General features: G+C 37.4%; 1 protein-coding gene across 16 annotated transcripts in view; it reads left to right on the top strand.

The window, feature by feature from the left end:
* Mbnl3 (muscleblind like splicing regulator 3) overlaps positions 1 to 13,929 on the top strand; it is a 100,898-nt gene that overhangs the window by 61,780 nt on the left and 25,189 nt on the right. For 14 of the 16 annotated variants that reach the window (XM_076562264.1, XM_015988799.3, XM_076562266.1 and 11 more), the window contains one exon: positions 12,748 to 12,912. In XM_076562264.1, coding sequence (XP_076418379.1) covers positions 12,859 to 12,912 — 54 coding nt within the window. In that variant the 5' untranslated portion in view covers positions 12,748 to 12,858. Of the gene's footprint in view, positions 1 to 5,130; positions 5,228 to 12,747; positions 12,913 to 13,929 lie in introns of those variants that run through there. The other 2 variants (XM_015988798.3, XM_076562265.1) reach the window with 2 other exon arrangements.

The following is a 13,929-nucleotide window of genomic DNA, read 5'->3' on the forward strand; positions in this document are numbered from 1 at the left end:
CTCCCATCTGCTTTTATGTCACTCAGATTCCTTTACACTCTCTTGTTTTCCCCTACCCTCTCCTTTTAGATATCTTCTTCCCCTATCATGGTCTCCTTCTCAATGAAATCAATGTAGACATCCAATAAGTATTTGAAAAGTTGTTCAACAACCTTTGCCATATGATACACGAATTAAAATTTCTTTGAGATTCCATTTCATCTCAGTTACAATGCTTTTGTCAAGAAAGCAGGTTCTGGTGATGATGACAAGAAAGAGGAACCTACATACACCATTAGTGGCAATATGAACTAGGCAGCCATTATTGAATTCAGTAAAAGGATTCCACAACATACTAAAGATATAGCTACCATATGACCCAACTTATGGGCATATACAAAGACTCCTAAGTCAGCTAACTATAGGAATACTTGCACATCCATATTTAGTGCACTATATGAAAAATAGTTTTTAATTACATTTATTTATTTATGTGTATGTTCTTATGCACATGTGTGCTATAGTGTGCACATGAGGGTCATAAGACAACTTGCATGAGTCAGTTCTCTCCTACATTGTGGATCCCAGAAATCAAACTAAGATCATCAGACCTGATAGCAAGCACCCTTAACCACTGAGTCACCCAGGGAAGACTATATTTAGCATTCAATTACCTTGTCGGTTTATTTTCTCTTCACTCAAAATACCTCTGTACTTAATAAAGTGTCTCACTCTACATACATTTGTATATTAAATAGTTTCTCATTATACCTAATATCAGTTAATATCAGTCCTTGCTAGAGGGAATGTAGAGATTCAGCTGGTAGAACTATTAGAAATTATCTTTCAAACTATCCTCAATTTAGTTTTACCAAAGTATTACTAGGCAATAAGGGATCTTGGTCTTCAGAATGTGATCTGTGGCTAGAATAAAGCACCTAGGTTAAAGTCCAAATTCTGTTCCTTTTTTATCTCCATGAGCTTAGGCACCTTCTTCATTTTGTATTTCACTTCTCTCCATTATGAAGAGTCAATGAGGTAATGCATTTATAACACTTTGACCAGTGCATGGTAAATATACAATGAAGGCATCCACCTATATTAGATGGACACACTGTGAAAAAATACAAACCAAATAGGTGGGGGTGCACACATCTGTAATCCCAATACCCCAAAACTGAGGCAGGAGGGTTGAGAGTTTGAGGCATATACATACATACATACATACATATATACATACACACACATATGTATATATGTATGTATGTGTGTATGAATGAGGCCAGACTGGGCTGCATGGTAAGACACTGACTCAACTCCCCAAAATTAAACCAGTTCACATCATCCTGTAAATCCTTAAAATGACTTTTTGATGTGATGGGATTAGTGGAAAACATAAATGTATGTTAATAGTAGTCTCGTGTCAAGCAGCCTAAGCTAAAACTATATGTACAACTTTCCTCCATCATACTTATAAATACTTTGAATTGCTTAATACATCAGTGCTTATTTATCTGTATGGAATGTAGTGTATAATAAATTCACTGCAAAACATGAAATGCTGTAAGACAAAAAACATGCTCCAATTACCTTTAGTAGAAAAATCCATGTGAAAGACCTGTATGCCGATGTTTTGCACTACCTAGCTTATTTTTACTTTGTGGCTTTATGAAATATTGGCTTTTATGAAATTGGCTTTATGACATATTTTCTAGAATGGAATTTGACTTGCCTTATATAGAAAGCATAAACAAACTCATTTAATTTTTTTCAAAGACCAATTTTCCAAATTTTATCCTGATTGACAAGGAAGACACAATGTAGCTGAAGTAAATTTGTTTTATTTTATTGTTCCTCACCAAATGGAGGACTCCACTTAATAAAGCACACCGATTAGACTGCACAGTGGCATGGTGACACCTTTCTGTGCTGAATATCAAGTTTTCATATTGTAAAAAGTACCACCTCCTTACAAGGCACCAGTCTTCCTATAAGTCTTCTTCCAGCTCTTTAAGCTTACTTCAGGAGTAAAATTGATAGATTTTTAAACACAGCTAATTAGTTCTCTCTGTTCTTTGCTTTGCTTAATTTTTCTCCTTGTTTGGGATTTAGAGATATGCATCTTTTGGCAATGATCATATTTCAACTTCTTCTCTGTAAAGTCATGAGACATTTGTAGTTGAAGGATTGATTTATTTTAAAAGAGAAAACCTCCCTTAATCTCTTTCACTTAAATTAATCCATGTTCTAGTCACATTGTTTGTAGATGGCCTTGTTTAGGTCTTTGACTAGTAGGAACAGTTTCATCATTGTCAAATATTAACAGCTCACCAAAAGCAGCAGGTGATTTTAATAAGATTTCTGTACTTACTGAACCAGGTTTGGCAAGGATTGTTTTAAAACACATTTTTTAAAAAGTTACAGTAGCGGTATCATTTAGAACTTTTTGTCAATTCAGTTTATATCTCTGAGACACATCTCTGAAATTGGTTGAAATTGAGGAAAGTTGGTGGATGTTAAGGCAAGACAGAATCATTTGCTTGTTTTCATGTCTACAGAACAAAAAAGGAAACTGAACTTTTAGATGAATTTCAGATACATTTTGCTGAAATTTCCACTTTATTTAAATATAGTACACTTGGGGTTTGGAGTTTTATTTTGGAATTTGTATGACACTCTAAACTGCCTTGACTCTAGATCTTACAGCTTTAAATAAATATTAAATAATGGACTTAGAATAGATATACATAAATATATATGAAGTAACTAACAAAATGTGCTTTAGTGCATGCTGCCAAGTATTTTATAGAGGTGGCCTGTGCCACCAAATAAAACCTGATGCCTAGAAATTGCATTTTTGGGGGATGGAGAGATGGCTCAGTGGTTAAGAGCACCGACTGCTCTTCCAGAGGTCCTGAGTTCAAATCCAGCAAGCACATGGTGGCTCACAACAACCTGAAATGAGATCTGGTGCCCTCTTCTGGCCGCAGGGACACTTGCAGACAGAGCACTGTATACATAATGAATAGGCGTGTGAGAAGAATGGTAATTTTAATGTGAATGTATTTGTCTCTTTTTGAGGTTTGTAACATGATCTCAAACTTACAAACTTAGCAACAACCTGTAAACATTTTGATACTATGCTCTTAAAATTCATTGTCTGAAGGAATATTCATCTTTAGCACAAGAACAACTGATTTTTATCTTGATTCCCTAATTTTAAAATGCAGTATTAAGTCTGTAATTGTATGTACCCATTGTACAACCTTTGTGTGGATGGATAGGTGGCTGGATTTTGAGACAGTTACCACATTTATTAGCAACACACTGAGTCTTACAAAGCTAACTCGTTTAAGTCTGAACAACCATTAGCATTTTTCTCATCTTATGTTCTACTTACATATTTGGAAGATATTTATCTAAATTAAATCCTTGTTTGAAACCTATTTTACATAGAGGCAGGAAATTTAATTTTGCTAAATGGAAACCCCAAAGTTTAAGCGTAGCACATAACTAAACCCCATAGGAATGGAGAGAATTGCCAAATACCTTCCTACTTCCTGAGTTTTAGTACAGTTAAAACTCACTTGAGACCCTTAAGTCATGGAAAGCCTGGAGTAACTGGCTTGGTTCCAGGGGAAAGAAGTCCCAATGTAGGAAAGCCAGTTTGACAGAAGTGACTTGAAGTTCTTACTTGAAAAGTTGCCTGAGGAAGCCTTCAAACAAAGGAAAGCCACAGCAGGCAAGGCAAAATTCCCGAGGAAGCTAACAGCTTCTAAGAGGACTTGGGAAGACGATAGTGGGATGTTGTTTCGTAGCAATCATAGAAAACATGAGCATCTTGTTAGCTTTGAGGAGATTGAGTCTAGGCAAAAGAACAAACAACCAAAAAATTGCAGTGGAAAAGCTCTTTTTCAATTTAGGACAGAAATGAAAATGAAAACAAAACCAAAAACAAAACAACAACAACAACAAAAAAAAAAAACAACTTTGACCTATGAAGTGTCATGAGTTCTAGTTTCAGCATCAGTTTCTTTATCTGTAGCATTAGGAAGATGGATTTGATTGGGATTTTCATGAGTCACTCTATAGAGGGATGGTAATGGACATTTGATGCAGTGTGGTAAATTTTAATAATTAAAAATGGTTGTAAAATGCTTAGTGAAAAAGAGTGAGCAGATTACTGTAGGCCATATGGGACTCTGGTATATTTTCACTCTCTGAGAGAGGAACACATTATGCCATTTCTTCCAACTGTTTGATCAGGACTGCCTGACCTAGTGGTCTGTGGTGCACATCCTGGCAAATGCTAGACTAAAAGATTCCAGGGCTCTTTCCACTTTTGTCACTTAGTGTTTTTGTTATATGTCTATTCATGTAGAAAGTACCCCAGCATAGTGTAATTTCATTCATTTAGAATTTAGTAATTCTGATTCTTTGATAATTCCACTCAAAGAGTCTACATTACTAATAATAAAAATAAATTCAGGACTGTGATTATCGATTGATTCCTAAATTGGTCGCCACTTCTGTGATTTATATTTATATTCAGTAATGTGAGCCTCGTATAGCCATTTTCTGGAACATATTATTTTGTTCATTAGAATTAGCCATGGCCTTGACTTTTTCTTTGTTTTAATAGGAGTGATCAAGCATTGACTAAAAAAACTGTTCCAATTTTGTATTTTAAGTATGTAGTTGCATAAATTTTATGTGAGTATATATAGTTACATGACACTAATCACTCATTTTCCTGGATATTAATGTATGACTTCTGCTTGAGTTGGAGTATTCAACAGATAGGAGTAAGAAAGAAAAAGCCAGCCTCCCTGATTAACCTCTCCCTAGCCCACAAATTAAAAAGAAAGTCTTAAAAATATAAAAGCCTCGTTTTCATGCAGCATTTTCTGTGCTCAAAAAAATATGTGGTATAAATTTGGAGTCAGGTTGGGAGTGTAGCTCAAAGGTACAGCGTTCTGCGGAAGGTCTGGATTCTACCACTCACTCTACAAAAAATAGTCAGTCACGTACCATGCGCCTTCTCATCTTAACCCAAAGAGGGAGCTCCACCAGGCACCGCAGTCACATACACAGCTAAGTAAGTATACAGTTTTGCCTCTGTGGCCTGGAAGGTGGAGCGGCTGACAGAGTAAATGATTGGTGTGAAGCTGGCGGTGGGAGGAGCCATGCAGTGAACAAATTGCCTTCTCCAACAGTCAACTTCCTTCAGTTCCTTGCAGCTGGTCAGGTAAGCTGGAGCTTAGCATTCCTTCTGGGTGACTGTGTACTGATCGTGGGCTGATCGGGCCCATACGAGGGAGCTAGCTTCTGGGCCTTTTGATAAAGGGAGTAAAAGGGGTTTGGGAGAGTTTGACTTTATTTAGCTCAGTTCACAGCATAGAGGGAATGTGGAGAAAGTTACCAGATAAAATATTGAATGGAGCGTACTTATACTTGGATCGCTTATCAAAAATTCAAACTAAATTAGGAGTCTTGTATTTTTATTTGATAAATTTAACATCCCTAGGTAGGATTCCAAGCAAAAGCCTTAGCGGGGGAGAAAGGGCACGAGCGGCTGGTTTTCTCTTTGTCCCAGCTTCCTAATTTCGGTGGTAGATGCTGAAGGGGGTGTCCAGACAAAGAAGGTAAAGGCGCTGTAGTGCAGTAGATTCAACTGCTGGGCAGAGAAACCCTTTTATATTGACATATAACAAAGTCTATGTAGTAAGTAGCAGTTTGAGTGCATGCCTGTAAGTGTATTTTGTTCCTTTCGGGTAATACACTCTAAGTTTTCTGTATTTAATGATATTTTATGTTAGCTGCTACCAGATGCTGAAAGCCAGCTTCTGTGAATGCTTACCGCCAGAAATGCCTTCTGAATCTCATGATAACTTGCCACCAATGTGTTTATCTTAAGAGTTTAGTTTGATTCTGCCTATTTTTTAAGTCGAGATGATTCATTCACAAGGGTCTTGTGAATCCAGTTAAAATTTTATCTAAAATGACTGAAGGTATTTGATTAGAGCAGGGGTAAAAACTGTATGTGGAGTGCGGGGAGCGGGGAAGAGCAGCAGAAGTAGATGTGGGATATTGGTGAGGTCAGCTTGCTTTGCCTGTGGTCAGCAAGTAGGTCTTTTACTGTTGTTTATTCTTTCAAATTTTTCAAAGAAAAATTCAAGCTCCTTATTATTCAGAAGTAAATCTTTAATGTGAACTAAGGTGATCTTGGGCGAAATATATTTCTTTAAAGTTGATACATACAGGAGAAAGCCACAAGGAGGCTGTACGTGCTGACTTTCCTAAAGCCATGGATTCCACCTTTGTCTAAGTAGCTTAGGGGAACTGGACCTACAGCATGTTCTGAGAAATTCTGGGGAGGGGTGGGGCAGGCAAAGAAGCACTTTGTTCTAAACTGACCCAGAAATACAGAGCTCCCCTTAGACAGGCCCAGGTGCTGATTAGATATGGATCAATGGCTGGATTTTTTTGCGGTTGTTCATCTGATGGAGGGCCTATATTCTGGGGGGATATTGAGACTCCTGGGATTAGAACTAGGGGCCGTATCTGTGTGCCTCATGGATTTACGTCACTTCTGGTTCAGCTATACTAAATTACTAGGATGTTTCAACCATGACGATTATATATCCCTCCAGGTTCATAATTATAGCAGAAAACTTATTAACTAGCTGTTTTCTAAACCTAAATGAAATATTAGTTTGTTTAGAAAATTCAACTAGGAGTCATCTCAGTCATATGTTGACTATTCTCTCTCTTGGAAAAAGAAGGATCTTATGAAAGGCAATAGAAAGGAGAGCAAGAAGTTTTAAATGTGGTGCTCTACAAAATTGTTTGTCCAAAGTCTAGCAAACTTGTGTGGCCACTATTCACCAGACACCAGATACATTCCTGGGGGAATTCAACGATGAGAAAGACAGAGTTCTTCCCAGAAATAGACTAGAAGTCTAGCAGAGGAGATAGGCATGCAAACAATTTATTGATGTATTTAGTGATAAGTGCTTAGGCAATGCTGAGTATACAGTTGGAGGTACAAAAGTGGGAGAGATAAGGGGTATGGGGGTGGGGAGAAAGCTTCAGGAACAATCTTTACAGACACATAGTCATTAGAACAGACTCCATCTTGGGTAGTGAGAATGTGGAAATTTGGCTTTTCTGCTTACTAAGCTGCTTGTGAATTAGGACAAATTCCTTCACCCGTTCGGCCTTCATTTTCTTTCTCTGCCAGATAGGGGTACACAAGATGTTCCTGGTTCAGCCCTAAAATGTTTCAGTTCTCGGAATCAAATTATCATAGTGGGCTCTCCTAGAACAACAGACAATTGTTGAGCCTAATCCTCCCTTCGTTCTTTGGAGGTCACAGCTACAAAACTCTCTTGAAGAAGATAGGCAAGAAAATTGTATTCTCTTCCCAGTCTTGCCTATTCAGACTTGATAGCTAGTTGCATGGAAGCCATGATTGCCTGGAGAAATGTGCCTTTGAGTTGTTTCAAGAAAGAGGGTTCTAATAGTATGAAAGGGGGTGTTGACTAATTTAGAGGAGCACTTAGCTAGCCCATTCCTTGGTAGTTTGTGTTCAGCCTCATTAATTTTGCCTTCAACATATTTTTTTTTAAAAATTGTTTGTTAAAACTTCTTTTTCCAGGTTTCTTACCAGCAACTCAAATTTATATAAAGGTGCTATGCAGCAAGTTAAGGGTACTCTTGGTACGATACCTCAATACTGGCTGGTGATAAACTATTTGGAAGAGAAAATTGCGCAGATTATCCCTATTATCAGAAAGACAGAACTCCAAGAAAAAGAAAGTGGGGATTTGCTAGTAACTGCTGATAGGTGGCTAACACTTAGTGTGGGTTCATGTTGATTCTCCTTTTGCTCTTTCAGATATTTCCTAGATTTCAATAGATCTGGGATGCTTGCAGAAAGCAGACATCCTAGTGCCTGGGAAGTGCAGATTCTATATTCACTCCTACATCCTCTGAGAAGCCACGTCTGTAAGCATGCAGATGTTATGGTGGGACATCACAGATCAGGATTTTTTTCCTTCATTTACTACATGATCATTAAAACAGAACAACTATTTTTCTTCTTGAACAAATCATATAGGTGGTGTGTTTAACATTTAACGTTTAATTTTTAGATGCTGTGTTTGGCAGGCCAATAAGATTATGACTTTGAAAAGGTAATTCAGGTATAATTGTATTTGAAAGAGGTTATTTTCGTTTCCCTCACCTCCATAAATCCAAATGTATATGAAGAAGCCAGTTACTCTGCAAACAGCTTTTTGTTGTTGTTGTTAAAGATACAGTTACTGACAGAGGGTAGTTTTCAGCTTCCTGGGGTCCTTTTCTTATTTTGATAGATGGCAGGGCTTTCTCATGAACATATAAAGTACTTTTCATAGGGGTTTTTCTACCAACTACATAGTATTCTTTTAACTGACAGACTCTCTCATAACTCCCAAGACTTAGGATTTGAATTATTACAATGCTACTTTTTCTTTCTTGGTTAAAGGCTTTCTATTCACGTGTGAAAAGCCTGAAGGTACAGGAAAGGCAATAGATTGAACTTTGGAGGTTTTATAAATGCTCTCCAAGTTTTTCCTTTGTCTGTTATCAACCTTTTGATGCCGATGTGGTTCACAGACGTCATCAGCCATTCCCTTGCTCTGTTGCTTTTTTGTTGCATTTTCCAAGACTGTAGGTTGGGAAAGAGGGAGCTGGAAGATTCATCAGTGCGGGAGCACTTATTTTAGCAGAGAACTACTTTCCTTCTTAATCATTGTGCTAGTTGTTTAACTTAATAACATAATAACGACCAGGTGATAATGACATGGTTTTCAAAAGAAAGTAGGAAAAGAGGGAAATTGAGGCAAGCATAAATGAGCTCACTCTAAGTCCTTTATTTAAAACACAAGTCACTATATGGTTAAGGGGTGAGGGAGATTGACTTAAAAGTCCTGGCCAGCCTTAGCTCCTGTTGTTAGGATAAAGTCTCTTTGGCCAAAGGATGTTGTCTCCTAACATTTATAAGTCCTTAATGACATGGTGTAATACTTACCTAATACATGACACCTCTGACCCTCTGGGTCTAAATAAGAATACAGAGGGCTTGAGACACCATTGACTTTGCTGGGGAATATGAGGGGTTATTTTTCAGAGCCAAGATTGGTACTGGGTTGTGAAAGCGTATCCTGTCGCCCACTCAGACGGCCTAGTGGTTCCAGGGGCATCATGGGAACCTTTCTAATCTGTAGTCATTATTTTCCAAAGGACAACAGCAATCTTTTGGGACAGTCCACATCCACATCCTATCCTATAGATAAATGCTTTACCAAAGTCGTTTTACTGCTAAGAATGAAAAACAAGGGTTACCAAATGTCAAAACTAGATTTACACCCCTCATATTGCCAATTAAAATATTTAAGCTTGTAACTAAAGTTGGGATTCTTGAAGAATAAACTTTATCTACAGGTTTATTATCACCAAATGTTCTACATATGAATATATTACCCTGAATCCTGAAGTGAATTTTAAAAAATATATAAAGGGCTTAGTTTTCCTTTGTACCAGTGTATTCCACAGATAACATAGATATTAAATTACATGGTCTCCTCATCTGTTGTTTTGAAAGAAAAATGTAGATTTTGTATTTTATAAGATTTTTTAAAATACAAGCAGCAGTCTCTGGTAAGGTAGTATTCCTGTGCATTTGCATTGTTATAGAATTAAATTATGGATTCTGCCACTCAAAAAAGAATGCTTTATAAATCAAGTAAAATCTCATAACTAAGATGAATGAGTTGTTTTTTTTTTAATTTTATGCTTCCTCATATCCCATGATTTGGTTTTATAGCCCAACTTGATGTAATTTTTCCACTTGCATTTTTATTTTTTCTTTTGCTATTTCTGTGTACTGTTTTTGCTTTGTAAAAATCTCATTAGTTTCTGAAAAAAAGAAGCTTAAGGAAAGTTACTATTTGTAATGGACAGTAATGTAAAATCATAAAGGCATGTTAAAATTTTTTTCTCTCTGGGTTGGCAGAAAATGTGCCAGATACACTGTACTTCCTTTCTTCCTTTGTTCTTTCTCTTTCTTTTATTACAGTAAATGTAAATTTTGCTAAAATTCTGTAATTTTTAGCAAATGCTAAAATCCCCATTAGTCCCCTTTCTTTCCCTTTAACAGATATTCTGTTGTTTGGACTTCGGAATATAAAAGATGTATTTATATGGTTTTTCTGTTGCAGGGCGGTTTCAAATCATATTCCATAGTTACATATACTAATTGTCTTAAATTGCACCCAAGGCAGTCCTGCTCAGCAGCTGCCCGACTTCTTTTCCTCCCTGCTGCTGTGTAACTGCCCCAAACCCTAGGAATTGATGCAATGTCCCTGACTGTGAGTCAGCAGCAAGATGAAAGATAGGCAAAGGGCGGGAGTGAGGTATTTCCACCTGGTCAGAGGGCAGGAGCCCCCGTGCAGCTGCAGCTGCTGGAGGAAAGGCCTGAAATTCAGAAGAGAGGTCAGAGAGAGATTGCGATTTAAGATCTGGACAATTCCAGGGCTGCCTGCAACTTTGGAACACTTCCCTTTCTCTGGGGGAAATGAGATGAGAGAAGAGAACAGGATTTAGGCCTGAGCCTTGGGGAAATCTTTGCTGTTGGGGTCCGGAAGGAGTAGCAGGATGGCTGAAGTAGAAGCATAAACTGCCATGCTATGAAGGAAGTCACCAAGTGCTATGCATCTTCTAGGCTTTGGATTTTTGAGCCAGACAACCTTAGTTATGGTGCTGGAGGGTGAATGGTCTAGGCACTGTAATCCCCGTGGCTGCCATAGCTTTAAGGGAGGTAAAGTAGATGTAGAACAATGTTTACAGTTTTCTTGGGAAAAGACCCCTGAGATTGTGATTTTAGTGTGGGTGAAAATTTCGTTACAGTCCTTATATGTGTTGAAGTTGTATAACTTTTCCTAAGCCCCTTGTATGAATTATTAATAACATTATAATAACATTCCTAACCCTTAGTATGTATAATGTCTTCATTTTCCAGGATTTAACAATAAAATGTAAAGATATATTTGAAGTCAGAATATTATTATATTTTATAAATTATTTTAATTTAGTTAAAAAATAAATTTACCAGTGGAAGCAACAACAGGGCAAATGACAGAAAGCAATAAATTTACTTTCAATTTTTCATACTAGGTTTTAAGTTATACTCTACTTCATGAATGTGTGCAATTACCATGAAAGTATGTGTATGTGTGTATATATATATATATATATATATATATATCTCGGAATTAATGAGGACTCTTCTACAATGCATTCAAATTTGCATTATATCTAGCTCAGTAAGCATTTTGAGTACACACCATGTTCCTCAGTGAAATTGTAGAAATGTCTATATAGAAAGATACTGAAATATGAATGAGTGAATACATATATACCATTTAGAGCAGTAAAATGCATAGGATGTGTTGAATGAAAACTCTTGGTGAACCAACTCATTTCTCTCCTGGGAATTTAGGTAGCCTAGCAACTTGTATTCTTGAGTCCAAACTGAAAAGGTTGCATTTTTTTCTCCCTTCATCTTCCTCCTCAAATAACTTCATGCACTGTAAAGAATGAACATCTGTGGGAAAATGTTTTACTTGCAGTTGTGCTTATCTTAAAAGGCTTATGGTGGAGTTAGTAATCCAAACAAGATAGTTGTTAGTTGCTTCATGTAAGGGTCATAGTTCAGTACAGTGGTAGGGCATATTAAGACATTGTAATAAACAACTTGTCCTACCACATAATTGGCAGCGGAGTCAGCATTTAGGTGACATCAAAGGCATGTGGGATTTTTGTATTTGGTTTTGTTTTTTTTAATTGGGCCCCACTCTGTAGCCTAAATTAGCCTCAAATTCATGGCAGGCCTGCTGCCTCAGTCTCCACAATGCTGGAATTACAGACATGAGCCACTATGCATGGTTCAATGGAATTCAAATAGGAGCCTCTCTTGAAAGTGCTTAAACTATGAATAAAAATGGATGAGAAGCCAATACTTTCATTCCAAGTATCTAACGGACCTGAGGACATTGCTGCTAGAACCTGAGGAGCAATGTGACTGCCAGGCATACAGATTTATCCTCAGATTATCAAAACCTCATTGGATTCCAGGATATTTTTCACATCTTAAGGCTTTGAGGAAATAAAAAGCTTGGGGTCCCAGGTAATAGAGTACAGAATTTATATACTTGCATGTGATTCTTAAATATCCTCCCTGAATTTTCTTAATTAGTTGTACATATGGATCCAGATCCCAGTTCTTAAACAAATGATTTTACATTTCTTATTGAAAGATTTTTATTTAACTTTTAAATTTCTACTTACATTTTATGGCATACCTTTCCTAGTATTTTATGTTCTAAATACAATATGATGCATATCAAAGTAAAACAAAACAGATCCAGTAAGAGAATTCTGGAATTAGACCAACTAGATTTCCATTCCAGTTCATTTTTCCGTGGCTATGTGCCCATAGGCAAGTCACTTCATTTCTCTCAGTCTCAGTTTCTTCGGCTGGGAGAGGAAGATTTAAGAGTATCTCTCAGTTTTTACAGGGCTGGTAGAAAGCAAAGGAGTGACTTCATGGATAGTGCTTGCGACTGTGGGTTCCTAAGAGTTCCGAAAGGTTCTAGTATGTCTTTAGTCATATCACAATTTTAGATATACTAAACAAAAGTTTGTCTCAATTTTTGCTATAAGGGTCGGTGCACTCGAGAGAACTGCAAGTACCTCCACCCTCCACCCCACTTAAAGTCGCAGCTGGAAATTAATGGGAGGAACAATCTGATTCAACAGAAGACTGCCGCAGCCATGTTCGCCCAGCAGATGCAGCTTATGCTCCAAAACGCTCAGATGTCATCTCTTGTAAGTTATGGCAGAGTCTTTGAAAACTGCCAGTGCATGTGGAGTATGCGAGTAGCTGTATGACTGTTTTGCTAATGCTGGGTGCTGTTGCTCACCAGCTCCACGGCTGTTGTCAAAACATATATGCTTACATTGGAATACCTCTGCAGGGTCTTTGGGAAGTTAAGTACTACAAAATTGAGGGCAATTCTTGTGTGCTACTTAGCAGTTCAGAGCTGTTCATATGAAGGAAGCAATCAGGTGTGTTGGATTAAAAACTTGGTCACATTTATAGAGGGTTTGAGTTTCTAAAAGTACATTAAAAGAAAAGGAGCATTGTAAAATGAGGAGAGTGATTATTACACTGAAACTTTTGACTTGTAGGACATTAATTCAAACAAATTTCTCTTATTAGGAAAGTTTGTTATTTGTTACTTTGTTGTTAGTTTTGCAGTGAACTTTTACTGTGGCCTCAAACACAACATCCTCCTGCCTCAGCCTCTTAAACAAACACTGGGATTCATAAGCATGTGCCACAACACCTAGTTTTGTGATTACTTTTAAATAAATTCTCTTTTATAATAATTTCAGATTAGAAAAATTCCAAAAACAGGCCGGGCGGTGGTGGCGCATGCCTTTAATCCCAGCACTCGGTAGGCAGAGGCAGGCGGATCTCTGTGAGTTCAAGGCCAGCCTGGTCTTCAAAGCAAGTTCCAGGAAAGGCGCAAAGCTACACAGAGAAACCCTGTCTCGAAAAACCAAAAAAAGAAAAAAAAAAGAAAAATTCCAAAAACATGGCAGGGAATCTCCTGTTTTGTTTCTTACCCAGACTTCTTTCTTTCTTATTTTTTGTGAGGTGCTAGAGATTGAACTCAGGAATTTGAACAGGGTAGGCAGTAGCTCTACCACTGAGCTGTACATTTATCCTTACACTTAGATTTTCAACAATGAGGGTAATGAAATCTAAGGCCTTATGCATGCTATACAAGCACAATACTACTAGGCTGTAGTTCCCTCACACAATGTTAATATTTTATG

Source organism: Peromyscus maniculatus, chromosome X (genome assembly GCF_049852395.1).
Source record: "Peromyscus maniculatus bairdii isolate BWxNUB_F1_BW_parent chromosome X, HU_Pman_BW_mat_3.1, whole genome shotgun sequence".
NCBI classification, from domain to species: Eukaryota; Metazoa; Chordata; class Mammalia; order Rodentia; family Cricetidae; genus Peromyscus; species Peromyscus maniculatus.